Consider the following 27,885-nt stretch of genomic DNA (forward strand, 5'->3'; position numbering starts at 1 on the left):
TGGAAAAGTCAAAATAGGCTTTAAATAATCTAATCTACTGTCCAACAGGTTCTGCCACAATCTAATCAGCTCTGTGTTGCCATTAAGACTTTTACTATTCTATTAATATGAAGCAGTGGTTCCCACGCTTGGGCGGACATTGGTATCCCCTAGAAGGCTTACTGAAACAGGCTGCTGAGCCCATCTTCAACGTTTCTGATTCAAAGGTCTGAGGTGGGTGTTGAAAGTATGTATTTATAGTGCATTATTTTTGCAATAAATTATAAATTACTGTAAAAAATAAATACCAGGTAATGCTGATGGTGCTGGGACCACATTCTGAGAACCAACCTCTAGGATGAATACTGTATTAAACCCGGTTCTTTCCGCCACCCAGTATTTTGAAATTTTATTTTTTTCCAAAACCAACTGCACCCTCACCTAAAATAACCAAACAGATTCCCCATTCCGAGCCGGAACTAAGATGAGACGAACCTACATCCGGCGCCTGGCGCATCCCAGTACGTCATTTCCTACCTATGACACCCGCCCCCACCGTCCGCTTCACGTCTCCGACGTGATTAAGGACCGGCGGCCTAGAGGGCGCTAGGAATCACGTGAATCTAGAGACATCTCGCGAGGATTTTTAATCTCTCGCGAGACTTCACCCGCCTCTTCTATAACTCCTTCCAGTCCCCGGCTTTAGTCCTCTCCAGTTCACTCCCGGTTGAGACCCGAATTTGTAGCCCAGGTTACCTAGTTGTCGACGCGGACTTTTTTGTTGCTGCTGCTGCTGCTGTTGCTGTTGCTGCCACCGCTGGGCTCATTTGCCCCCATCCCTTCCCGCCGCCACTCTCCCAACCCCACACAAGGTAACGCGATGAGGGAGACAGTGAGGCCTCGCTGGGCCTCGACCTCTCACGAGTTGAATCGGAGGCCAGAGGCCGAGGCCGCGATGGAGACGCCCGGGCGCCGGCCTCCTCTTCCACGCAGAGTTGAGCCCTGAGCGTCCCTGAACGGGGTTGGGCTAGCCGCGGAAACCTGACGGGTGGGGTTGGAGCGCGGGAGGCATCTTAAGGACGCACTCGGCCTTTCCGTGGGGAGCCTGTTTGCGGGTGGGGCTCCGGCTCCTGGGGTCTCAGCTCCGTTCTTGTTTTCGGTTTCCTTGGAAGCTGTTGGAATTTCGAGGTCTGAAATTGTTGAGCTAGTTGTGGCGGGCTTTGAGGTGGAGGGTGACTGAAGGGGAGCAGCCTGGCTTGCTCCAACCCTTTTGAAGTCCTTCCAGGCTCCGGGCTGTGGTTGACCGGGGTTTGTAACACAGACGGGTCTCGGAAACCCTGTACGTTTGCTAATAAAGTGAGAAAGAATTCTCTCCGGTATTATTTTCAGGAGAAGTACGAGCTGGATTTGGTGAAAAGCTCGTACCTTAGATTGCCTAAATTGGAGAGTTTCTGTGATGTTTCTTTTACTGCAGAAAAATGCATTGGCAGTATTTAAGTGACTGGGTGAAAGATTTCTGCACTGTGGAGAAGTTTCTAAACACACTTGTATTATAGGTCTTGTGGAGAAAGTTATTTGTGTAGTTAATCCAAAAGCCATTTATATTTGGCTTTCGAAGTACTTTTGAGCGCTTAAAAATCGGAAGCCGCAACTCTTTCAACAGTGTAGTGCCTTCTATTTTATTTTTTCAACTCTGTCAACAGTTTAGTGCCTTCTGTTTTATTTTTTGGTGACGATATAACAATCCTGTTCCTTGAGCCTAACACAATGTCTCTTCCCTGTTAATAGTTTAAAGAAAATTAGAAATTATTCTCCTTTTTTCTCTTATCACGTTTTCTGTTTCTATATGGAATATATCTTACATGTTTATAATCTTGCTTTTTTCTGAACTGAAAGTAAAGGTAGTAGTAATAAATAATGCTGCAGTGAATTATAATAAGGAGTTGGGAGCAGAATTGGTAAGGGTTAATTCAGGCTGACAGAAAAAAAAATTTTTTTATGTTTTGGTTTTTTGGTTCTGTTTTCATGACTTTACTCTTTATTTTCACCAGATGTCAGAGGATCTGGCAAAGCAGCTGGCAAGCTACAAAGCTCAACTTCAGCAAGTTGAGGCTGCGCTGTCTGGAAATGGAGAAAATGAAGATTTACTAAAATTAAAGAAAGATTTACAAGTAAGTATGGGGCGATACTTAATAGTTTGATTGCTTGAAAAGAGTATTTCTGTGGCCTATAAGTGGCTTATTACCTAGAATCTATGGGTACCCAAAATACCTTTGGAGGGAGTATTTCTCCCCTTGACACCCCTTGTGTGTATGTGTGTGCACCCACAGAGGCATACATGGCTTCTAGGAGAAGGGTTGCTTCCTCAGTTTGTGTACATCAAAACAGTTGAAACACTGTTTTTTGTTGTGTCACCCTTATATGCTCTTGTAATTTTTAAAGTAAGAGTTAATTTTATAAGTCACTATCACTCTAGAGAAAAAGATACATAAAACTTGACAGTGGATAACATTTCTGTTTTTAAAGACCTGGAAAAGGAATTTTACTTCAAAGGGTAACTAAAATTAAAGGAGGAAAATATAACCTAATCAGGTTATATCAGATTCTTTTCAAGCCACAAGATTTCTTTGAAAACGAAATAGAGCACCCATGCCAGAGATCCTGTGTGTGTGTAAGTGTAACAAAGCTAGCTCTAGTGCCTTTGTTGAAAACACATTATAAAAATACCTAAAGAGATGTTTGTTTTCTGCATAAATGTTACATAATGTTTGAACTTAAGGTTAGGTCTTATTGTTGACACTTGTTAGCAACTTGAAATTAAACTGAGTCTATGTAAAAAGGAGATCTTAATTTAATCTGTTCTTTTTGTCCTGGAAGAGCAGTAAGTATGAAACCGGCCTTTTAAAACTTGCTCTAGGGTTTCAAGACAAACATAAAGCCATAGAAGTAAATAATCTGTTATTTCTCACAACAGTAGGTTGATTAATAAAAACACCATATATAATATTTGTAAATATCTATGGCTTTTCATCTAATTCTGAATCTGATTTTTTGGAGAGTTTTAAAGGGTGTTTTGATTAGATGACTTATCTCACTGATTCAAAACAACTCAAATCATCTTCATGCTACATATCATTTCTCTCTATCATCCTCTTGCCAATTAAAGTTATCAATATTTTAGGGATAGTAGAACTGCAAACAAACAAAACTTACTTGAAATGGGGTCTAGATTCACAATTCTAAAAGAGCTTACCTGGGCATAATTTAAATGAGTTGAATATTTTCAGGTTCAATTTCTGGATTTAGGGTAGACGTCCATGAGACATGCATGAAGTTGCAATAGTATGTTATTTTTAAAAACACACACACACAGAAACCAAGGCCTCTCTTCAGTATGTAGAAGTCAGGCCAGTGGATTTCAGGGAGCCAGTCAGTAAGAAAAAGATGTTTTGGGGGCAGTTTCTCCCATCTCAGGCCAACTTTCTGCTTGCCTTAGAGAGCCTTACCTACCTCCATCTCTCTCTCTCTCTCTCTTTTATTAAAAATCTTAAAAGCAGTCCTTTTTTCCTTTGAAGAAAATAAAACATTGTGCCAATGTTGTATACATTGCTTCCTGTATTTAATTGGCAGTAAGAGGGAGGGGTATATGTGGAACTGGTGGAGGAGGGAGTTGGGAGTGAAGACAGCATTATTATGAGTCTTGGTATTTTAGTATTTCTAGAACACATTTCAGAGTCTGGGTAGAATTGTGTTAGGATATGATCTATAGTGGAAGTACTATAGGGAGGGAGACCATTGTTGTAGGCATTGTAGTAACCAGGTAAATGGCTTACTTAGGGTTCAGTTAATAATGACCTGGAGGTCGTTCTGTAAAATATTCTTTTTTAAATAACCATTTTGAAAAACATTGTCCAATAGAACTTTCTGTGACGATGGAAATGTTCTGTATCTGCTGTGCAATATTATAGCTGCTAGGTACATGGGGCTATCAAATATTTGGAATAAGACTAGGATGACTGAAAAACTGAATTTTTAATTTTATTTAAGTAACCGTATGTGGCTACCATGTTAGATGGCACAGATTTAGAAGTGTACGTTATAACACTTCAGTTAGCAATAACAGAGAATGTTTTTCCTGACCAATCTTGACCTCAAATTCTTTTCCTCTCATGGAAAAAAAGCAATCATTTTGGTTACTAGATATAGGTTTGTTTTTGAACTGAAAACTACTCAAAGATGGAGCACATCGTTTAAGATTAGATAAAATTCTGAAAAATATTTTGCTATCTGCTTCTGTCTAGTAATTGTTATCTCCATTGACTATAGCTACAGCTTCTATTTTGTCAGTAGGCTTTTGTTTTTTAAAAAATCTTTTCCTTCCTTGCTTTCTGGAATATGCCTTCTGCCATTGGTATTTAATTCTCCCTTTTATATTTGCTGAAAAGTCTTCTCAGACTGATGACTGAGTTTGTAGTCTCCTTTATTTTTTGTGTGTTCCTTTTATGGAATATCCTTACTCTGGTTAAGAATTTGTTTGCACTTTCATTTGTGCAGAATCCTTTTTCTGCATTTTTTCCAGTGACTTTCATTTTGCCAGTAAGGCTTCTGTGTTTATCTCTTAACACACTGTCTTTCATATAAAGTTACTCAATAGGCAGCAAATCAATCTTCTGAAATCCTAATTTGTTTTCTTTTTCACTTTAAAGAAGTGAGTTTAGTAAAATCCAGGCTAGCTAGTTGACTAGCTCCCTAGGCAGTCTGTGCTAATCACAAAAATAGTCAATTTATTAGGCTGTTTTGCTGAATAAACTGGTTCTAAAGGAGGCAGGGGTCAAGTCACTTGTCTCATATATTACAGTGGCTCTCTGCATCCCCGAAACGCCTTCCTTCAGTAAGCAGAGTGCTTGAGTGCACCCCCTTTGACCTGCTGATATGTAGATCACAACATCTGATGCTTCCTGGAATTGCCGATTACTGTAACTGCTGCCCATCTGTCAATGAAGGAGCAGTTTCAGAACTCAGACTTGGGGGAGGAAAAGTAATTAATGGTATGTACCTTTAAGAACTCCCTCATACATGAAATCATATTTATAATACTTTGGTCCATATGCACATGTGAATAAAAAAAAGACATTTAGAAGGGTCTTCATAGTTGTTGGGAGGGGTATGTACAACATGGCAAAGTGAAAAGACAGCTAGAAATAAATGCTCTGGATTTTTTAAAGTGTCTTTTCAGTGCAGGGCCCTGGAAATTATAACTGCACAGCTTTTCAGGACCCTTCTCTTTGGTGAAAATGTATTTTCATATGAAAACATAGTGGAAAGATGTTTTATTCTAAGAGAAGTAGAGTTCTAAATCTTGAGATCTAAAAACACAGACTTCATGTCTGTGGATTAGTAGTCCAATGATCCCTAGTTAAATGGAATTATTTAATGATAGGAATTGCATAGGCTCTTGAGTCAGACTTACTGGATTACATTCCTAGTGCTAAAAGTGGTTAATTAAAAACAAGACTGGATAATTTACTCTCCTTTGTGTAGTACATCATCTATTTATTTGGACATCCCTTGCTTATTTGCAAAGGATTGTCTAATTAAAAGGTATTTGAATGGCTATTTGGCACCTAATAAAACTTCATTAAAGATATTAATCTACTGAATTTTTAACTTAAATCTGAATCTTCTAGTATTTTTATTCATAAAATTTTTTTATTCATAAAACTGATCTTTCTCCAAGGACTTTAATAATCCTTTTTTTTTTCCCTTAAGGCTCAAATATAAATTTTTAAGAACTAGCCGGAAAGATTTAAAATCTCTAGGAGAGAAGTAATATTTCACTTGCTTAGCTATTATTAAACTTCAGTGGGAGCCAGGAGAAACTGAATACAGAGTGTAACTTTGCTAATTTTTCTCCCAAAACATACAGTGTGATGTTTAAGGTATTTTATATGCAACAGCAAAGGATGAGTCTTCATCAGGGTAAAAATATAGCAGATTGGTAGCAGAATCGATCAGTTTGTTTTTAGTAAGTTTTTTAACCAACTCTACCAAACACCTTTGAATGAAGTCAGTAAGTGTAAGCCTGAGTTAGAAAATGTATCTGTCACACAGAAAGGCTTTGCCTACCTGTGTGTTATATTTATTTTACTTTTTCCTTTTAGTTGAAGCTGTGCTAATGTGTTTAACATTATAGTATTGGGATATTTTAAATCTGACTTGGTAATTTGCTTACCCAGATGGGTTAAGTATTATAATAAATGAATAGAAAAACTACTGTTTTTTTATGTATGCCTATAGTATTTTAGTAGAAATACATATGAGCAGGAACATTTTTATTACTGATAATGCTCCTTCAAGTTTTTTTGGGTTTATTTATTTATTTATTTTTGCAGGGAGATCATCCCTGTTGGCTAGGCAGTTAATACTACTGCCAAGCAATGCCCTGTAAAATGTTCATTGGAATTAAATACGTGTGACAGTGATGATGAGATAAAAGGGATCTTGAATCTAGTTCAATGCCTTAGAGTTGACTGTTTCTCACCTTTAGATCTCTTTAGCTAAAATTGGTGCTTAAAAATAATGTACAGTGTAAATTCAAGTCCACTGTATTTCTGTTAGTATTAGAGGTTAATTAAATTGAAAGGCAATTGCCTAGGTTTAAGTCCCACCACCACTGTATAAAATGTTTTATCTTAGTTTCTACATGGGGATAATCACAGTATCTATATCATAGTATCGTTATGAACTGAAATAAATATGTGGAGAGTAGTTAATGAGTGCTACTTGATATGAGAGCTGTTATCAAAAACTGAAAGAACTTGCTTGTTGAAAGTAGGTGACAATGTGAATTATAAAGATAATGGTTTTTGTTTTTCCTTTTTAGGAGGTTATTGAACTAACCAAAGACCTTCTGTCAACTCAGCCTTCTGAAACTCTGGCAAGTTCAGACAACTTTGCTTCTACTCAGCCCACTCATTCATGGAAAGTAGGAGACAAGTGTATGGCAATCTGGAGTGAAGATGGACAGTAAGTGTAGAAAAAAAACTGTAACTATAACATGAACTAGTAAAGTACAATGGTAAGGTGATTTTTATTCAGCTTGAACTACTCGATATTAGTCTTTATATGGCTGATACGACTTACACAACCAATTTGATTCTTGGGTGGTTACCATTACTATAGTTTAGTGTTTCGCTTTAGAGTAAGTTTTAGGGCAGAAGAATGGCTTGGATGCTAGAGGAAATAGACATGAAATAGAGGAAAATGAATGGATTTTCTTTATTTTAATATAGTCTATAAGTTCTTTTTTCCTTGGATTGAAAATTGAGTAATGGTTGGCTCTCTTAGATGTCTGTGAAGCACATATACTGAAATGATTCATATAAGAAGTATGTTTTCTCACAGAAATTGACTAAAACACATTTAGTAGATGTGTCAGATTTTCCAGGCAATATTTAGATTGGGACTTCCTTCCTTAAAAGCCAGTGGCTAACTCTAGCTGCTCTTTTGTATTATCTTTGCCAAAGGGACATTTGATTGTATAAGTTTCATTTTAGACACATTTAATAGTTGAATCACTGCAGTATAAGTCTTATAGGCTGAGTACTAAACCTTTACTCACCTGCTTACAGCCATGATATCTTTACAGGTGTTATGAAGCGGAGATTGAGGAGATAGATGAAGAAAACGGCACCGCTGCAATCACTTTTGCTGGCTATGGCAATGCTGAAGTGACTCCACTGTTGAACCTCAAGCCTGTAGAAGAAGGAAGGAAGGCAAAGGAGGACAGTGGCAACAAACCCATGTCAAAGTAAGTGACTTTAACTTTAGCATTTTAAATGTAATCTTCCCCATTTGGGTATTTGAGGTTGTCTGCAGAATCTTTGCAGGCTAGATTAGGGTAAGAAAGTTACAATACTGTTTATAATTGTTTTGAAGATTAGCAGTGTATGGTTAACAATGTCTGTTAGTACGTATACCTAGTGAAGACATTTTGGGGTTCCTGCTTAGGCATTTAATACATATTTATTAACAGAATACTATGTGTGTCTCGCTAAACCAGGTTCTGGGTTCCACCACAGCAAAAAGACCAAATTAGGCCTCGTCCTAGCTGTGTTTACAATCTAAAGAATAGACACATAATTAAGAAGAACTTTAGTGTAGAAGTAGTAGAGGGAACACAGCAGATTTTAGAGAACAAAGAAGTAACAAGCTGCATTTTTGTCATGAGGGCAAATTTCTTGGAGGAAATGACGTGTAAACTGAGATTTGAAAAGGACAGATGTTGGCCAGTTAATGAACTAGAAGGTATGATCTTGAGCAAGCTGCTTACCTTCTGATTCCTCATCTGTAAAACAGGGATAGTAGTATCTCCGTTACGGGGTCGTAAGGATTCACTGATAGCTTGAGTAAAACATGTGGCACAGTTCTTGACACATAGGCTTCCCTGGTGGTTCAGTGATAAAGACCCGCCTGCCAATGCAGGAGATGTGGGTTCATTCCCTGGGTCAGGAAGATCCCCTGAAGAAGGAAATGGCCACCAGTATTCTTGCCTGGGAAATTCCATGGACAAAGGAGCCTGGCGGACTATAGTTTGTGGGGTTGCAAAGAGTCAGACATGACTTAACAAGTAAGTAAGTTAAGAAGTAAGATTTACATTTAAAACCAAAAAATGGTGGGGGGGCCATAGAAGTAACAGAAAGAAATCCTTTGGCTAAAAACTTGGGGCTTGAGGATGGGTGGCTTAACAAAAGAAAGAGGTTAGAAAGGTAGAGGCCAGATCATAAAGAGCTAGAAAGCCACTGATGCATTTCAAGTGGAGAGGATTTGCTATGTTCATGTTTGAACTTTTGAGTGATTATTGGCAGCAGAGAGAAGGCAGCTACTGCTATCATCCAGGTATAAGATGATGGTGACCTGAACCCAGGGAGTAGCAGTAAGGATGGAGCATGTATGGTTTGAGAGTTATTTAGGAGATGGAATTAACAGTTTTCAGTTAACTTCTGCATATTTGTCACAGTTTACTGTCTTTTGGATTTGTCTAGGTGTTTTCAGAACTTAATTCGCTACATAAATATATTTGAATTTGGGAAAATATATCCTCTGTTAACAATAACATTTGATTTAAGCATCCCAATAAGAAAAATAGATTGTAGAACAACATGACATTTCTATTTTTAGTCTTTGACATTGTGTAAAAACCATACTTCATGGAAGTGATTATATGATACAGAGAAGTCTGAATCGTATTACCTCATTTTGAAGACCTCTATATTCATTCCTTTGGTGATAAGTCAGTGTTAACTTAGCAGGAATTACTGAGAGAACTTTAGGCTCTGATTGGAAAACCCTAGTTGTTTTTAAGAATTGCTAGCTATGATTTCCCTTTGTGCTGCTGAGCTCTTCCAATCTAGATGAAATAGTTTTGTCTGCATTGAATCTTTGCATTTTCCAAATGCAGCATATCATACTTGCTAACTGCCCATTTAAAAATTGATAAAGGTTTAGTTAGCTTTTCATGTTGAAACTCATCTTTTTCTTGAAACAAAACTTGTAAAAGCTATGTAAATGACAAAAGTCAGTTGAAATATGGGATTTAAATAGGTAATAGATCACTACAGTTGTGTTAAAAAGCTTCCACAGATACTGTATATTCCAAATAACATTTATTTATTACTAGTCCTGAGTGATTGGCATTGATGTTATTTTGTGTTTGTTGTTTCTTTGTGGAGGGAAAAGTGTGTAAGCTTATTAGATTTTGGGGTTTCTTTGGCGGGAGAGTGGTTGCATTGAAGTCTTCTTTTAGTTGAAGTCATTTTGAGTTGACATTTACCTGTTCTGTCCACACAGAAAAGAAATGATTGCCCAGCAGCGTGAATATAAAAAGAAGAAGGCTTTGAAAAAAGCACAGAGAATAAAAGAACTTGAACAAGAAAGAGAGGACCAGAAGGTGAAATGGCAACAGTTCAACAACAGAGCCTATTCTAAAAACAAAAAAGGCCAGGTTAGTAAATCCTTTCATCATACATACTTTGTAAATTTGCAGAGCGTGGCTATCATTAAAATAACTTTAAAATGAAAAAGGAGGTTCAGTGAGATTTAAAAAAACACAACTGGATCTTGAATTCAGAATCCTCTTTAATCTTCTTTTTGACTTAATGAATATAAAATATCCCCATTAGCCACTTTCTCTGCAGTGGAAGCACTGTGAGTGAGTTTATATTAGGAATTACAAAAGATCTAGGTTATTTTCTTTTATAAACTAAAATTTGAAAAGCTGTTTGCTGTCTTATATACCACTTACAGTGTATTGAACCTTACTTATGTTGGGTATCACTGGAGGATTTTTTGACCACTCGTTTTCTTGATGTACTTTTCCTTGTTTTTTTCCAAAACCAACCAAGAATTCTTTTTGTTTTGTTTCCTCTAGGTAAAGAGGAGTATTTTTGCTTCGCCCGAGAGTGTAACTGGCAAAGTTGGAGTAGGAACTTGTGGAATTGCTGATAAACCTATGACACAGTATCAAGATACCTCTAAATACAATGTTAGGCATTTGATGCCTCAATAATCAGAAAAACTGTTGGAATTCATCTCTGCAGGGCTTTACATTTACCTTTTTATCCTTATATTTTTCTAAAGGTAAATTATTTGTTAGATGAGTAAGGAAGATACCATTGTTGTCATTGTTTGACTTCAATAGAATGAAACTTGAAATTGCATTTAATAACTGCTACTCATTCAAACATTTTTTTCATTACTACTACCAGTTTCCTCAAAGTTTATTGAATAAAGCAACTTTTCTAGATAAATGCTGCATAAATACAGCACTTAAATGAATTATTCATCTTCCTAGTATCAGGTACCCACTTAATGGATGGTAAATACATTTTGTAAAGTTCTAACTGGGAATTTTCAGATGCTTTGAACTTGCCACATATTCTAGCAATTCCCTGGAACATCAAGGCAAAATACCAATGTGCTAAAAAGAATTTGTCTTCATTGTTTTTCTTTTCTTCAGCTTAAATTTAGCTGTTGCCCAGTTAACCTAAAACTAGGTTATTTGGTAAATGGCAAAGTTTTCTTTTTTGAGGTTTTTCTCAATGACTTGCTTCCTAAGCCTATTAGGCCATCTCTAAAATTGATCCAGCTCTTTATTATTTTCATTGAATTTTAGTTTTATGTAAGAAACCATGTTTAGGACCAGCTACCTTTTCTAATGTTCTTTTTTTTGTACGTTTGCTTTCCTCCTGTGTTGATTTTCACTTACGGTAGTGGTGACATTTTTTGGATGTGTAATGTTTATATGAGAAAACAAAAAGCTGATGTATAGCCCTGTATACAATGTAGATACTATTTTTGTAAAAAAAAAAAAACCAAGGCTAAATTAATGAACAAGAGTACTGAATGTTTCATCATTAAAAATTTACTGTATTTCTTGTGCATTAATCTGACCATAATTTCCCTGTATATTATGTTCATGTAGCTGAGTTTATAATTTTTGTTAACTAGATCAAGTTGTCAGCATTTGTTGGTAAGTGAACTTCACAATTATCCTGAGTTGAGTTGAAGCCAAATATATGCATAGAAAAGGGTCTTTCTATTAGTGGAAGAAGATGATTTTTAAGATGTGTGTTAATTTCAGTTTTTGTATGTTTAACTTTTATTAAATAAAGTGTTTTTAAAATCTCCAGGGTGTGTTAACCGATAGGTAAAGTCTTAGCTGCCAGCATTGATACAGTGATTAAGCATACATCATTTCCACAGAAAAGAATATTGAGTAAGTAATAAAGGTTTCGGTAAATCTTTATGTACTCCTTATATTGGACATAAGAAATTGGATCCTAAAGGACAAACTAGTTTTCTTTTTATTTTAAAGGCTGTGTTTAATAGAGATGTTTGTAAATTTTTGGTAGAAGGGGAAAATAAAATTTTTTATTTCATGAATTTTAATTTTTTTTGGTAAACCTGTGCTTCCTTTGGCCCTATGGGCCTTCCTTTTACAAATAGGCATATAGCATGAAATGAGCTCTTGTGCCAAAAGATCTAGATGTGACCCTTTGAGAAATCCTGTTTTCAGGATCATGATAGCATCTCTGGACTAAACTTAAAAATTAGGAATCCTGGGGAGACCTGTCTCAGTGTGAAGCTGAAGTTGAGAAATGCTTAGTAATAAGCATGATACCAATAGTATTTTACAAATGCAGGTGGTTAACCTCTCAGTGTTCTAAAATCAAATGTGATGCTTGGTCTTATGCAGGTTTGTTAACAAAACTTAATGTAGAGTTTCCCTGCTTGTCAAGAAAGGGGACTTGAAGCTCTGAAACTGATGGACTGAACCATACTTAATGACCCCCATGTCGCTATGGTTGCATTTGTCTTTTCAGAACTTAACATTTGACTTTCCATTTAACTTTGTTATTGACTGTTTCAAGGAAAGGACAGTCCTAACACCCGCCAAAAAAAAACAATTTTAAATTTTAGTTGTGGTAATTTTCTGAGCCCAATTATGAAGACTTAGGCATCAAACCAAAATGAAATGTATCTGTTTAATGTAACAACTCATTTTTTAAAATGCTTGTTTTTTTCACAGTGAAGGGTGTGCATATGTGTGTGGTTTTCCATTGCAGTGCAGTTTTAATGCTGTGTCTGCCTTTAAAATAGCAAGGGAAAACCATTAAGTGACTAAGGAAATTCATAGTTTTTAAGTTGTGTGATGTCTGTAGATTGTGATTATATAAGGTGAAAAATACCACTTACAAATTAAGCCAAGTATTTTTAAAGCTTTGATTTGAATTTTTGCTTCAACTTGGTATTAACTGAAATATAAAAGAAGGAAGAAAATCTATTAAAACCGATAAGGTTTTGTATTTGTTAAAATACTTAGAGTTCAATAAACATGCACTGGATTGTATTAAGTATTTGTATTATACTATGAAACCACCAAGTAGTATAAATGATAATTTACAAGTTCAGTAGTAAATGTAAACATTCTTTATATCTAGGATTTTTGAGTTGCAAGTTAAACTGAATTTTTACTGCAGTGGAGAGGAAGAGCATAGAAGGTAAAATAACAGGTAATACCATAGTTTAAACAAAACCAAAGTTACTCAATTCCCTTATACTATGATCTTTTTTTTTTAAAGCATATCTGTATAAATGTCCTCTTAAGAAACATCTCAAGAGGTTCAGAAACCAATATTGCCTTTCTATGAATTTGTTTTGGCCTAGCCAGAGTAAGTATTTAAAAAAAAAAACCACACATGAAAGTGTTGGATTTCTGTGAGGGTCTTCACTTACCTTTCAGCTTACGTATATATTAAGTTGGTGCAAATGTAATTGTGGTTTCGGGCTGTAAATTTTAAGTAATAACTAGGGTCAAACACATCTTTATTAATCAAAATAGGAACCATTACAATGAACACATTTTTGCCAACGAGAAATAAGTTGTTATTAGCATAAAAATCTATGCCTTGGGATTCAGTGAGTTCTTGGAAAGCATTTTCTGCCTCCTGCTGGTCGTGGAAGCGTTTTCCCTGCAAAAAAAATTGTCAAGATTCTCAAAGTGGTATCTGGTTGACTAGAGGTCAGGTTAATAAATGAGGCAAAACTTCATAGCCTAATTCATTCAACTTGTAAAGCGGTTGTGCGACTTGCAGTTAGGCCTTGTAGTGAAGAATTAGGCCCTTGCTGTTGACCAATGCTAGCGTAGGAGTTGCAGTTTTTGGTGCATCTCATCAATTTGCTGAGCATACTTCTCAAATGTAATCATTTCGCCAGGATTCAGAAAGCTGTAGTGGATCAGACTGGCAGCAGACCACCAAACAGTGACTGTGACCTTTTTTGGGTGCAGGTTTAGCTCTGGGGTTCTCAGTCCAACCACTGAGCTGGTCATCACTGGTTGTCATATAAAATCCACTTTTCATCATGTCACCATTTTGAGAAATGGTTTGTTGTTGCATAGAATTAAGAGAAGACAATACTTCAAAACAATACTTGTGATTTTGTGGGTAGTGCATGAGGCACCCATTTACCAAGCTTTCTCACCTTTCCAATTTGCTTCAAATGCTGACTGACCATAGGATGGTCGACATGGAGTTCCTTGGCAGTTTCTCATGTACTTGTAAGAGGATCCGTTTCAATGATGGCTCTCAGTTGGCCGTTGTCAACTTCTGATGGCTGGCCACCGCGCTCCTCATGTTCAAGGCTCTCTCCTCCTTTGCAAAACTTCTTAAACCACCATTGCACTGTACGTTCATTAGAAGTTCCTGGGCCAAATGTGCTGTTTTGAGTTGTCTCTGCTACTTTACAACCAACCCATTTTGAACTCAAATAAGAAAATCAGCTCAAATTACTCCGTCTTAGTATTATTTCCATAGTCTAAAATACAAACAGCAAGTAATAAGTCACTAGCAAAAAAACAAAAGCATGAAATGCATATTAAAATGATTTAAGAATGTATTCCAATGTCAAAAAAGGTCCACAAGGCAGAATCGCAATTACTTCTGCACCAACCTAAGTTTCTTCATGTTTGTGTGTGCCTTGAGCAGGGAAAAGCAGATCTGAGAATAATCCTGGGGTTCTGCTAATTGACAGCTGAACTTACTAAAAAGACCAAATTTTGGATACTTAAGTAATCTTTTAGTTGCCGGGGTAAAAAAAGAAAAACTGGCAGTTTACTTCCACCAACCACTTGACCAGTTCATTTTTACAGAACCAGTACAGACTTGTTACTGGAATTATTAAAATTGTAATTTGTTTCCCCAGTTAATTTTAAAGAGCACAGCTAAAGAAGCCATGGTTTTGCTCATTAGAAGAAAAGTTTTCTTTTTTTTTTTTTTTAATGTTTGAAGAGCTTTCTCAACTTGAGGTCCTAAAATCATTATTATTATTATTTTGCTGGCTCATGACTTGCATTTTTTTTATGGAACTGATGTGCATTTGTTTTTTCCCCCTTTTAAGCCCTGTAACTCACTTTAGCAATATGCAGTGAATTTCTGACCACAGAAACAATTTAGGCTTAGAGGAAACACTTGACTCAGGAGCAAACACTTGGCTTTGGAAAACTAGTGTTGAAGTCTGAGATCCACAGCTAGGCTAGTCTTTAATAGATGGTAATTGTCCAGTGTCCAGTTGTTCATTGCCTAGAAGTATGTGGGAAGGAGGAGTAAGTATCCCTTTGGCTCTTTTGCCCAGTTTTTCCCTCCAAAAGCACTGTCAAGTTTAGTTGACCTAGCTTTCCGAGTGAGTGTGATGAAGCTGCTAATTTAGAAACAACTGACTTCTTAAATTTGTATTATATACATTTTAGAGGTATTTTATGACTTTTGTGTTTTTACAGTGCTATTCTGTGCCCTGGTGTGAAAATCTAGAGCATCCCAATTATTGTCCTACTGGTAAAGATTTTTAAAAGCATTCCTCCATAGCTAAGAGCTTGAGAAAATAGAAAATTCCAAAATTATAGGAAGTTGGCAGAACTTTAAAAGAACTTTATTTTCATTTTAAGTCATTTCCCCTAATAATTGATTACTGTATGAAAAGGTAAAAGGGCTTCCCAGGTGGCACTAGTGGTAAAGAATCCGCCTGCCAGTGCAGGAGATGAGAGAGACTCTGGTTCAGCCCCCTGGGTCAGATTGTCTGGAGAAGGACATGGCAACCTGCTCCAGCATTCTTGCCTGGAAAATTCCACTGACAGTAGGAGCCTGGCGGGCTACAGTCCATGAGGCTGCAAACAGTCGGACACAACTGGATTACTGAGCACAAAGGTGAAACAAGGAAGAACTGAAGCTGCCAACCAGTACTCTGTTTTGAACTATACTTATTATTTAAAAGAATCAGATGTATTCCATAAGAAAACTAGTTTCCTGTTAGATCTAGTACATAGGCCAATAAGATTCTTTTTCATGGTGAGGCCAGCACTAAAATATTAACTGGGGCACTCAATTTATTATGCAGCAGTTACTATCAGTGTATAACATACTCAATCTCAGGTCCTTTTCTTTTTTTAGGAAGACCAGGTAATCCCTAAAACCAATGATACATGACTCTTATAAAGCCTTTATTTAAAAATCTCTATGGGATGTCAGAATTTACGTCTTAACAATGTATAACCTGCCACAGAATTTTGTGAAAATCATTTTATTAATAGTCTTTTTTGGGAAGACCCAGAATCAGAATAACTAAAGTTCCAAGATTAAAGATAAAGAGATTAGAAGGTTGCATTCGTCCCGAGAAAGTAGAGGAGTATATACCTCTTTATCTAGGTGCTACACGCCCCTAGATCGTGGGGGTGAGGTTGAATTACCTGTATCGGTTTTAATCCTTAACAGTCTTTCAAAATAGAGGTAGTATTTTTAACAATTTTTTCAGGAGGAAAACAGTCTCCAAGAAGAAATTTAGTTAACTTGCCCAGCATCCTTAGCAAATGTTAGAACTATTTAAATGTAGCCAAAACCCTTGTTCTGTTATGCAATTTTTGGAAGGGGCTATGGAATATTTTGAGGTGGAAGGATAATAGGAGAAAGAGAAAGGACTAAGTGGAAGAAAACAAACCCTCAAAAAAACCTTTACCAAGAGAGTAAACAGTTGGTAAATCTTTACTTAAGAGGGTAAACAGTTATCAAGAGACATGACCCAGGAAACCGTGTGGCCTTAGGTTTAGAAGCTTTGCCTCAATATTCTCACTGCCTTTTAAAATACCTTCATAGTAGTAAAAACTGTTGTTGCTTCCCAGGTGGCACTAGTGGTAAAGAAGCCATCTGAAAATGTGGGAGACGCAAGAGAAACGGGTTCAATCCCTGGGTCAGGAAGATCCCCTGGAGGAGGAAATGGCAACCTACTCCAGTATTCTTGCCTGGGAAATCTCAAGGACAGAGGAGCCTAGCGGGCAACAGTACTTAGGGTGGCAAAGAGTCAGCCATGACTGAGGAACTAGCACACATCATAGCACGCAGATCTTTTATGTAGGGGGCAATGTTAACTCAGGTTAGTGAGGATTAAATGGGACCCTCCAGACTGGTTTTCAATTTGAATAATAGTATATAGCCAAAGGGATTCCCTAAAAAGTTTTTTGGAGAACAGATGATGATAAATGGCTTTGTGTCCTGCCTGAAGAAATTAAGATTATTTGGTACATTAAACCATCTGCAGTTAGGATACATGGAATTATCCGTCAGGAAGGCACCTGTTGTAAAATTACAGAACAGGAAATGGCAATGATTTTAAACAGCCATTAATTCCGACCACTAAAGTAGTATCAACATGGACACTGAAGGAGATAGTTGCCTCAACGTGTGGCTGTTCATTCGTATTTTTTCCTTCATAGAGAAGGGTGGTACAAAAAGCACTCGGGTATTCTTCATTCACAATTTTTATTTCTTGCAGTTAACTTTTTGTATCTTCAAAGTCAGTTTGTCTTTTAAAAAATTAATACTTACTCATCATACAATCCATCCCCTTCCCCCAAGGAAAACAAATTCAGGGAAGGAGTAATTTAGGGGGCAGTTGAAATAGGTCCTATAGGTTTGTGACAAAGGCTTCCCAGCCCACCATCCTGTACATATACAGCAAAATGGCAGCGCCTCAAGTTTTCACCTAAATGAAGTCCCAAATTCCAGCCCTAGGCAAGTGATTCAAGTGAATGCCATGGGAATAACAAAACAGAAACACTGTCACTGGCTTCCATTTACTTTTCATGGTAGTTAGCAGAGTCTTCAAACTGTCTCCCTTGGGAAAGTCAAAAGTAAGCATACCGAGGAATATTTTGACTTGGCCAGGAGTAATTATAAATGAAACCAGAAATAATTTACCTGGGCCACAGAAACAAATTTCTTTTGCCATGTTTTGCATTAAGTCCCCAGCACCTGAAGTAGCAAGTTCTATTAATGGGCTTCTAAAGGCATGCAGTTTTTCACACATCTACTTCAAAGAATTTCTTTCACTCAAACATACCACAGTCAAGGATAAAATATTTCTGGAGGCACAGGAAGAGCACAGGAACAAGTAAGTATATGATGAGGCCTTGTGTATGACCAAGATAGTTTACTTCATATAGAGAAGCAGTGAGAGCTGTTAAAAGCGCTACTTACAAAGGACAGTTGAACATTATACACACAACTGCACTGCTAAATATGGTTGTCTTTATTTTCTTTTTCCTTGCCCAGCCCTATCTAAACAAAATAAAACTACAGGACTGAAATTAACCCATTAAAATCAGCAATAAGTTATGAAAATCATAAAGCTTTTTTTTTTCCTTTTTTAAGTAATTAAGGGTAGTTAAATTATTTAAAGTATACAAAGTCCAAAGAGTCAGGGTAAGGTCTCCAAGGCTTCCCAGGATAAGGGGGCAGGCCAGGGAGAACCTTGGAGCTTGAAAGACAAAGGGAACACATGACATCAAAGTGCAGGCTAGAAATTTCACTTAAAATAACATTTCTGAAAATATTGACAAGAGCAACAATAGCACCTGCACAATGGGGCTGTGAGGAAGGAGAGAGACTGCCTGTAGGAAAACGGAAGCAAATCTTTACATTAAAATGAGACAAGTGCCAAACTTAACTATGTTAACTATGATAGTGTGTCTACTATAGATATCAGACAGTTAAAGAGATGATAAAAGGTAATGATTCTAAAAGAAAACAAAAAACAGCACTGACCTTTTTTCTACTTAGCCCAGACCTCATTCATTTTGTGCACTATAAAGAGTGAGGTGTGAGGTGTTTTATCATTATCAAATGCTGCATCAAAATAGATGATTTTTTCCCATGTGTTTTACACTATAAAAGACGTCTATGTTTTTTATGGACAAGCTTTAAAAAGATGTCATTTTGGTTTTCAACAGATACAAACAGTTATCAAAATCTGAAATAAAAATGCTGCCGTGGCTCAGACCTTGGCCTGCTAATCTGCGTGCACAACTCTTCTGGCCCACGCAGACACAGAGGCACGTGGAGCTTTTTCCTTCTGGCCCCTCAATCCGAAATCAGGCCCTGCGTGGTAGAGGCTGTCACGCACAGGGACTGCCCCATGTGCCCAAGGGCCTAAGGGCGGCTGACTGCAGAGCTGGCGATTGGGTGCCCTAGTGCTAACAATGCAGGATAAGGTTAGCTTGCTTAGCATGGAATCCAACAGAAAGCTGAGCTGCATGATGATCCCTCTCAAAAGGCTTCATGGGAGTCTCTCCTTTTGCAGAGCATGAAATGAGCTTTTTTTTTTCCTTTTTATAAAGAATTGATCATCCACAGGCTTCATGATAAGCTGTCCTAGGCTGTTTTAACAGATTTTAGTTATCCAAGATTAATGCCTGATTATCTTGTCATTACTATAGGTTTGATTTTGTTTGTTTTTAGGACCAAAGAGCTCGGGAAGGGTTCATAATCCCATCCTTAAATGTGTCTACTCAATCAATGTGATAGGAGCAAACTAGAAAAGAAAAAGAGGATGTAATCTCCAGTGTCCTCTTTCAAATCAACTAAATCAAATTGAGAAAATTTCACGCACATTTTCTGCTGCCATTAGAAACTGATTTTCAAATATGAATATTACGAATATTTGTTCTGCTGGGGAGGCTCTGCCCCACTTTTTGCTAAGTATTTGCTTAAATAGAGTTCTCTCAACTCTTTTGTTCAAGTATAGTTTTGCTTAGCTTTAAAGAGGAGACTGCATCATGAACCCAATTTAAGAGATTGTTTGGATTGAATTGGCCCAGTGAATATTTTGCCCTGCACTGTCATGTCATGCTGGGTTCTAGGAAGTGAACGAAAGTTTGACACTGGCACTGGAGTAACCCTCGTCACTCCCAATACTCTGCAGGCTGCTGTGGTCATCAATGTCACTGATGCTGGTGGTACTGATATTGTCCACTTCTCCATGGGAGAACTCTGTGCTTTCAACATCCACTTCAATCTCCTCTGCCAAAGGGAAAAAAGGAGGAACATTAGTAATCTAGTATATGTGCACTTGCAAGAACTAACAGGGCATGAGGAAAAGTAATTACTTTTTGTAGTATAAAGGAATTATTATACAAACTGTTATCAACAATCTCTTAAGAACAGAAGGAACCAAAGGTGAGAAACAGGGATTTATTTGCAAAGAAATGTCTGGTATACAGTGGTGGTCTCAATTTACACAGCAAGTTTACTAAAGCTTTTGACACCAGTCTGTCTAGACCTCCCACCAAAAGCACTTGACCTATTTGGGAATTAGTGTTTAATATTAAAAGATCCCAACCCTGAGTGGTTTAACAACATCTGTTTTGCCTTAAACTAGAAACTAATTCTCAGTGATGTTTAAGCAGAACTCCCTTCATGGGGGTTGGGGTGGGGGGAGCATAAACTTAATATAGATGAACTAGAATATGTATCCATCCAGGCCTTTGGTGGTATAATTCTAGAGACTTCCAGGATTCATCATAAAGATCTCTGGCTATTCAGTAACGAAAATAAGCAATCATTATAAAGTGCAAATAGAACACAGATTTGTCTTCAAATTAATTTTCTTTTATCAAATGTAGCTTGAAATGAGGGCATGAGGCTTAAGAGTCTCTGGATTATAGTCAGATCTATAGTAAAGATTATAGTAAAGGCATTTGACTTTAAATACTGGTGGTATTTAACTTTACTTCAAAAACAAAACATGATAAAATCTAAATACGTATGTGACCCAGCTATCTATACATACTGTATTTTAATTGTTAAATACTACATATGCAATCAGCAATAATACATAAAAAGCAATATATTATTTTTTTAAAAAAAATGGAGCTGAAAGACTATTTTCTCCCTTCAATTCTCTTAAATTCAAAAGCCTGATGTTTCATATTGGCACTGATTTTAATCATTCACACTGATCACAGTTGCCTTAGAAAAGTGGATTCTAGCAGAGCACAAGAAGACAGAGTAAGTTATTTTGAAGAATATAATTTTCAAGACGGCTTATTGCTTCAAAAAGTTTTAGCAATCTTTTTAAAATGCACTCAGTTATCCAAACAAACTGTACAAATAATCCTATGAATGCATAACTATTTGCTTCATATCCATTAATCCTTCACAGGCTATTTAGTGTTTCCTAGATCACAGAACACTCATCCAACCTACACTTGGGAAACAAAATCAAAACACCCTATCCAACAGAACATGCTGAATTTAAAAGCCCCTAACACTGGGAAGGAGAGCTGCCAGGTAAGAACAAGAATGATATGATGAAGACATACTACCTGGCTGAAATTTGGAGGTGGGAACAAGGAGGAGATAATAGCAGCAAGGGCAGCTAAAGCCTGAAGGCTCAACAAGATCACACAGCTTAGTAGCCAGCAAGAAAGACGAGAACCAAGGTCTACCTCCTTACGCAAGGTTATTTCTGCTATGCCTGCCACTCATAAATGCGTTATGACCTTGAAGCTCTTGCTGCTGCTTCTGGTGAACTACTGTTCTTCAAAACCAAGTGCCACACAAAAAAAGTAAGCTTTTACATAACGACAACAAATCCAAGAACTCCTAGGGTTGTGTTAAAAACTAGGGTTGTATTAAAAACCTATTTGAAAGGTTCCCACAGGATATGGGAAAGTTGGGTATTAGAATTAACAAGAATGACTACAGGGGATTGGAACATATTCAGTACATGAAAAAATATGAGTTTACAAGATAATCAAAAACAAAGAGCTAAACAAAAAAGTTACCTCTGGAGGTTGCTATGGTGCCAATTCATTACTCAGAAAATTGATAAAGCAAAAACAAGCATTTATCCCATCTTTCCAGTAAAGACTTTATTTGACAGTAACCATAAAGTTGATGAAAAAATGTTCTTTAAAGAAGAAAAAGTTAATAAATGCAACAATGATAGAAAATCACTATTCTGGAACACCTAATGAAATAATGACCAGGGCAACAATCATCAATAACTGTTAAACTATTAAGTAAAAGATACATTTGCATTAATGTATCAAGATGACATCTTCTGAACCCAGTGACCAATGTTATCACTAGCGTGGGACAATTAAAACTACTGATGCAACAGGAAGTACACAGCACCACCCATGAAGTATCCGTGCCTCCAAAAAAAAAAAAACTTGAATATAATCAAACCCCTAGACCTATCAACCAGTTTACAAGAAATATGAGGGCAGAACATGTTAAATGACCCCATGAAGATTCATTCAGCCACATCTAGAATGTGGGAAACTGTAAGAAAAATTATCCAGTTTCCCAGGTTCTACAACAAATAAATGGCATTGAAAAAAAAAGTGGGAAAGGGAAAACTACAGAAGTATAGTTGACCCTTGAACAGCACGGGGGGTTAAGGATGCCAACCCTCCACACAGACAAAAATCTGAGTCTGCTGTTATAGTCAGCCCTCCCTATCTGCAGATTCAACCAACCATGGATCATGTAGTACTGTAGCACATATTTAATGAAAAATATCCACATATAAATGTACCTGTGCAGTTCACACTTGTGCTGTTCAAGGGCAAACTGTACCTTAAAAGGTACAAAAAAATGTAGACTTTGGATTCTGATTCAAACACACCAATGGTAAGATGCCTTTTTTGAGAATCTATCAGAGACTGGGTGTTAGATGACATTAAATAGGATTATCTGATTTTATTGGGTTGGCCATAAAGTTTCTTTGGTTTTTAAGTAAAAATACAAGACAGATTTTTCACTTTCACCAAGCAGTTTACTGAACAACAAATTGTTTTGTTCCACTACCTTCTGCCATTTTTCAGGCAACTTCATAATTCCATCTTCCTAAAACTTGGTGTTTTTGAGTAAAGAACTGTTCCAGGTGCCTTTTACAGTCTTCCAGAGAACTAAGATTTTTTCCATTAAGAAAATTTTGTAAAGGCTGAAATAAATGGAAATCAGAAGGTGGAATGTTTTGTGGATATAGCGGATGAATCAGAACTTCCCAGTCAAGCTGTAACAGTTTTTGCCTGGTCATCAAAGAAACAAGCAGTCTTGTGGTACCTTGATGGAAGATAATGCGTTTTCTGTTGACTAATTACAGATGCTTTTCATTGAGTGCTGCTCTCAGTTGGTCTAACTGGGAGCAGTACTTGTTGTAATTAATCCTTTGGTTTTCCAGAAGGAGCTCATAATAGAGGACTCCCTTCCAGTGCCACCATATATACAAGGTAACCTTTGGATGATGTGGTTGCTGGTGGATCATTTTGCTTGCTCCTTGATGTCTTCCATTCCACATTATTGTACAGTATCCACTTTTCATTGACCGTCACAATTTGATTTAAAAACAGAATGTTTTGTTATGTTTCAGCAGAGAATCGCATGCAGAAATATAGTCAAGAAGGTTTTTTTTCACTTAACTTATGTGGAACCCAAACAAAGCGATTAACATAATCAAGTTGATGCAAATGATTTTCAATGCTTGATTTGGATATTCTGAGTATGTCGACTGTCTCCTATGGGGTATAACGTTTATTGTTCTTAATTAATGTCTCAATCTGATTATTATCAACTTCAACTGGTGTACCTAACTGTAAAGCATTGTCCAGCAAGAAATCTCCAGCATGAAACTTCACAAACTACTTTTGACATATTTGATTAGTCATGGCAACTTCTCCATACACTGCATAAATCTTTGTGTTTCAGTTGTATTTTTACTTTTCTTGAAATAATATAATATTCCGAAAATGTTTTTTCTTTCATCTTCAATATTAAAATGGCTACATGAAAATTCACTAAAGTTTTTAAAAATATGCACACTGATATGAGAGCTATCACAATACAATCTAATAAAATTGTTGTGAATGAAATTAAAGACAGCTAAGCAATACTAGACCCATCTTAAGGAAAAAAATCAAATGAACTTTTGGCCAACTCAATATTAATTTTATGGGACATTATAACAGTATTAAGTATTTTTTAAAGTCCTATTTATTAAATATACATACTGAAGTATTTAGGAACAAAATGAAATGTCACCTGAGATTTGATTTTAAAAATTTCAGAAGAAATGGTCAGGGCATACGGGTGGTAGAGAACAGGTGAAAAAAGAATGACAAAATGTTGACAGCTGTACAAGCTGGATGATGGATACATGAGAGTTCATTATTCTATTTACTTTAGTATATGTTTTAAATTTTCCATAATACGACTTCCCTGGTAGTCCAGTGCCAATGCAGGGGACATGGGTTCAATCCCTGGTTCAGAAGGATTCCACATGCCTCAGGGCAACTAAGCCCATATACCACAACTACTGAGTCTGGGCTCTAGAGGCCAACAAGAGAAGTTACTGCAATGAGAAGCTTGTACATTACAATGAAGAGTAGCCTAGAGGAACCTCTAGACTACAACTAGAGGAAAGTCCTTGCACAGCAACCAAAAATAATAATAAATTTTTTTTTTCAAATTTCCATAATAAAAAGAAGAAATTTTACAAAATTTTCTCTTTTTTTGTTTCAGAATCCTCAAAATCTTGTGAGCTCCAGTTTTCCAAATATGAAGTGACCAGAGTTCACCTCTGGGATCTTTTATTGTGGTGTGACGCCTGATGTGGTGGGAGCTATAGATGAACAGATCAGTAAAATTCAAACAATTACAATTTCTTTTCTGATTGTTTTTTGTTCTTTAATTCTGCCAAAGACAAATGTTCTGGGACAGATGTAACAAGAAATGGAGGGTGCGGTACTTTAAAATACAGATACAAAAATTAACATCACCAGTAATAAAACATATCAACATTATGTATCTTTCCTGATACAATGAACTAAGAAAGGCACAACATCACTTCTGTGGTATTTCTTCCCTCAAATGTGTAACACCTCAGTCTAATAGAAAACATCAGATAAACCCAAATTGAGGAACACTGTATAAAATAACTGACCAATATTCTTCAAATCTGTCATGGTCATGAAAGAAAGACTGAAGAAATATTTCTAAGGCAATGGAGATCTTACACCAGATCCTGGATCAGACACAGAACATTATTAGGAAAAGTAGTGAAATCTGAATAAGGTTAATAGATTAATAGTATTGTATGAATGTTAATTTCTTGGTTTCAATAGCTGTATTATGGTTACATAAGATATTAACATTAGAGGAACCTGGGTGAAGGGTATATGAGAACCCAACAATTTTCTACAGAAAATTTACAACTTTAAGTCTAAAATTTTTTCAAAGTGGAATACTTGATATATATATATGTGTATATATATATATAATCAAGAAAAAAATGTTCTGTAGTTTCTACAGGCATTGCTAGACAATGTTGTGACTGCATGAAATCTCGAATGCTACGTACAGTGTTGGTGTAGAAGGAAGCAAACACAACGCCACCCACCCTGCCCTCTCTAAATTCAGAGACAGGGATGCTTTGTGTTCCATTAGGGAGGAAGCTCACTGCCTACCTCGCTCTGAATCAGAACGATCTGAAGAAATAGTGGATCCAATGCTGTCCATTCGTATTCGTTCCATCTCTTGAGGACCCTGCAGCTGTTCCAGTCGCCGCTTTAAAAATCTCTGTTCTCGTTCCAAATTCTCTAGCTGGTGCTGGCTCTTCCTTTCAGCTTCTTCAAGTTTCTGAAATGATACAGTGATATTTAAGTTTGTGTGTTGTACAGTACAAACAGTAAAATTGATTCCTCCCTAACATTTCAGAAGATTTCTTCTTTGACAGAGAAAACATGAATGACTATACAAGTATATGTATCTGTATAAAAACATAGACAAATATGTATTTTTAAACATCAAAAATAGTTCTTTCTTCAGTGTGTGTGTGTGTGTGTATAACGAATGCTACATTACTAGAACAATATGGAATTTTCAAAGTCTGTCAAGTTATTGCCATAAAAGAGAAACCTGCTCTGCAGTATAGTTTGATGGAAACACTGAGGGACATAGCCAGATGAAGTCATCTCCACCAGAGGGCACAACTGCCTTCCTTCAGCTATCAGCAGAGTAACTGTTATTTTCCTAGTATTCCCAACTATTCAAATGGCCATGCTGTCAAAACAATTTAGTGTTATCAGGTTATGTTGCTCCTATCAGATTAGCATTAAATTTTCAGAAAATTTCTGAGGTCAGTTATTAAAGGAGAGCATTGTGAGCTAGCTGATATATGTGAACAGAAATCACTACTAAAAAGAGAGTAGGACAGAGAGTAATGTGAAAATATGATAAAAAAAATTCCTACCTTGATGTGTGCTTTGGCTTTGTTGAGCAAACCAAGTGTTGTGTGCCTGGTGCAATCTGGTCCTAGTGGAATCAGAACTTTTAAGCGTTCTAAACACAGGCGAAGATGAGCTCGTCTAAGAAAGACAAAGGTAAGTCAAATCAGCAGTCTGAATATTCCACTAAAAACATCTTAAAGCCTATTTTAAGGCAAATAAGAACTTGCACATTATTCAGTTTCAAAAAAGTATCTGTATTTAAGTGCAGGTGTGCCTACTGGTTTTCAGTTTTCTGCCACTTTTATTATACACTGCAGACACTGGTCACTTCAGATTATTATCCCCAATGGTAATCTCTGTCACAGGTGATTTAATTTTAACCAGTCCCATAAACTTTCTCAACTGTATTAATGTACAAGTAGGAAAACATTGGGCAACTGTATTTGATTTTGAATGTATAAAACCAAAGGCTAGGTTAGAGGTTTTCAGCTTCACTACCTGAAAAGGCTCATAATTTCCATTTCCTCCCTTCCACCTTTCATTCACATACACACACTCACACATACACATACACTCCTCTCCACAACTGTAGCTATCCTACAGTGTTTATATTATTATGCATTCAGTTCAGTTCAGTCGCTCAGTCGTGTTCGACTCTTCGCGACCCCATGAATCGCAGCATACCAGGCCTCCCTGTCCATCACCAACTCCCAGAGTTTACCCAAACCCATGTCCATCAAGTCAGTGATGCCATCCAACCATCTCATCCTCTGTCGTCCCCTTCTCCTCCTGCCCCCAATCCTTCCCAGCATTAGAGTCTTTTCCAGTGAGTCAACTCTTTGCATGAAGTGGCAAAAGTACTGGAGTTTCAGCTTCAACATCAGTCCTTCCAATGAGCACCCAGGACTGATCTCCTTTAGGATGGACTGGTTGGATCTCCTTGCAGTCCAAGGGACTCTCAAGAGTTCTCCAACACCACAGTTCAAAAGCATCAATTCTGCGGCGCTCAGCTTTCTTCACCGTCCAACTCTCACATCCATACATGACCACTGGAAAAACCAGAACCTTGACTAGACAGACCTTTGTTGGCAAAGTAATGTCTCTGCTTTTAAATATGCTATCTAGGTTGGTCATAACCTTCCTTCCAAGGAGTAAGTGTCTTTTAATTTCATGGCTGCAATCACCATCAGCAGTGATTCTGGAGCCCCCCAAAAATAAAGTCTGACACTGTTTCCACTGTTTCCCCATCTATTTGCAATGAAGTGATGGGACCAGATGCCATGATCTTAGTTTTCTGAACATTGAGCTTTAAGCCAACTTTTTCACTCTCCTCTTTCACTTTCATCAAGAGGCTCTTTACTTCTTCACTTTCTGCCATAAGGGTGGTGTCATCTGCCTATCTGAGGTTATTGATATTTCTCCCGGCAATCTTGATTCCAGCTTGTGCTTCTTCCAGCCCAGAGTTTCTCATGATGTACTCTGCATATAAGTTAAATAAGCAGGGTGACAATATACAGCCTTGACGTACTCCTTTTCCTATTTGGAACCAGTCTGTTGTTCCATGTCCAGTTCTAACTGTTACTTCCTGACCTGCATACAGGTTCTCAAGAGACAGGTCAGATGGTCTGATATTCCCATCTCTTTCAGAATTTTCCACAGTTTATTGTGATCCACACAAAGGCTTTGGCATAGTCAACAAAGCAGAAATAGATGTTTTTCTGAACTCTCTTGCTTTTTCGATGATCCAGTGGATGTTGGCAGTTTGATCTTTTGTTCCTCTGCCTTTT

General features: G+C 37.0%; 2 protein-coding genes across 19 annotated transcripts in view; one reads left to right on the forward strand and one right to left on the reverse strand.

Moving 5' to 3' along the window:
- Positions 1 to 683: 683 nt before the first annotated feature.
- On the forward strand, positions 684 to 24,531 carry SMNDC1 (survival motor neuron domain containing 1). 14 transcript variants are annotated; one of them, XR_014068781.1, is made up of 10 exons: positions 684 to 851; positions 2,031 to 2,150; positions 4,838 to 5,027; positions 6,863 to 7,005; positions 7,628 to 7,789; positions 9,829 to 9,982; positions 10,409 to 10,617; positions 11,670 to 11,755; positions 12,981 to 13,052; positions 24,393 to 24,531. XR_014068781.1 is itself a non-coding variant. In XM_081541395.1 (7 exons), the coding sequence occupies exons 3-7, from the start codon at positions 5,025 to 5,027 to the stop codon at positions 10,544 to 10,546; spliced, it is 600 nt and encodes a 199-aa protein (XP_081397521.1). In that variant the 5' UTR covers positions 684 to 851; positions 2,031 to 2,150; positions 4,838 to 5,024; the 3' UTR covers positions 10,547 to 11,928. The 14 variants fall into 14 exon arrangements, 6 of the variants coding, with proteins under 6 accessions (XP_081397521.1, XP_081397494.1, XP_081397458.1 ...); XR_014068776.1 differs by lacking the exon at positions 4,838 to 5,027 and adding an exon at positions 21,025 to 21,430; XR_014068773.1 differs by lacking the exon at positions 4,838 to 5,027 and adding an exon at positions 21,025 to 21,152.
- The window catches only part of MXI1 (MAX interactor 1, dimerization protein), an 88,707-nt gene continuing 78,913 nt past the window's right edge, over positions 18,092 to 27,885 (reverse strand). For all 5 annotated transcript variants that reach the window (XM_081541302.1, XM_081541292.1, XM_081541328.1 and 2 more), the window contains 3 exons: positions 26,122 to 26,236; positions 25,337 to 25,508; positions 18,092 to 19,883 (listed from right to left, as the gene is read on the reverse strand). In XM_081541302.1, coding sequence (XP_081397428.1) covers positions 19,720 to 19,883; positions 25,337 to 25,508; positions 26,122 to 26,236 — 451 coding nt within the window. In that variant the 3' untranslated portion in view covers positions 18,092 to 19,719. The remainder of the gene's footprint in view (positions 19,884 to 25,336; positions 25,509 to 26,121; positions 26,237 to 27,885) is intronic.

Source organism: Giraffa tippelskirchi, chromosome 2 (assembly GCF_054371585.1).
Source record: "Giraffa tippelskirchi isolate mGirTip1 chromosome 2, T2T-mGirTip1v1.2.pri, whole genome shotgun sequence".
Classification (NCBI taxonomy): Eukaryota; Metazoa; Chordata; class Mammalia; order Artiodactyla; family Giraffidae; genus Giraffa; species Giraffa tippelskirchi.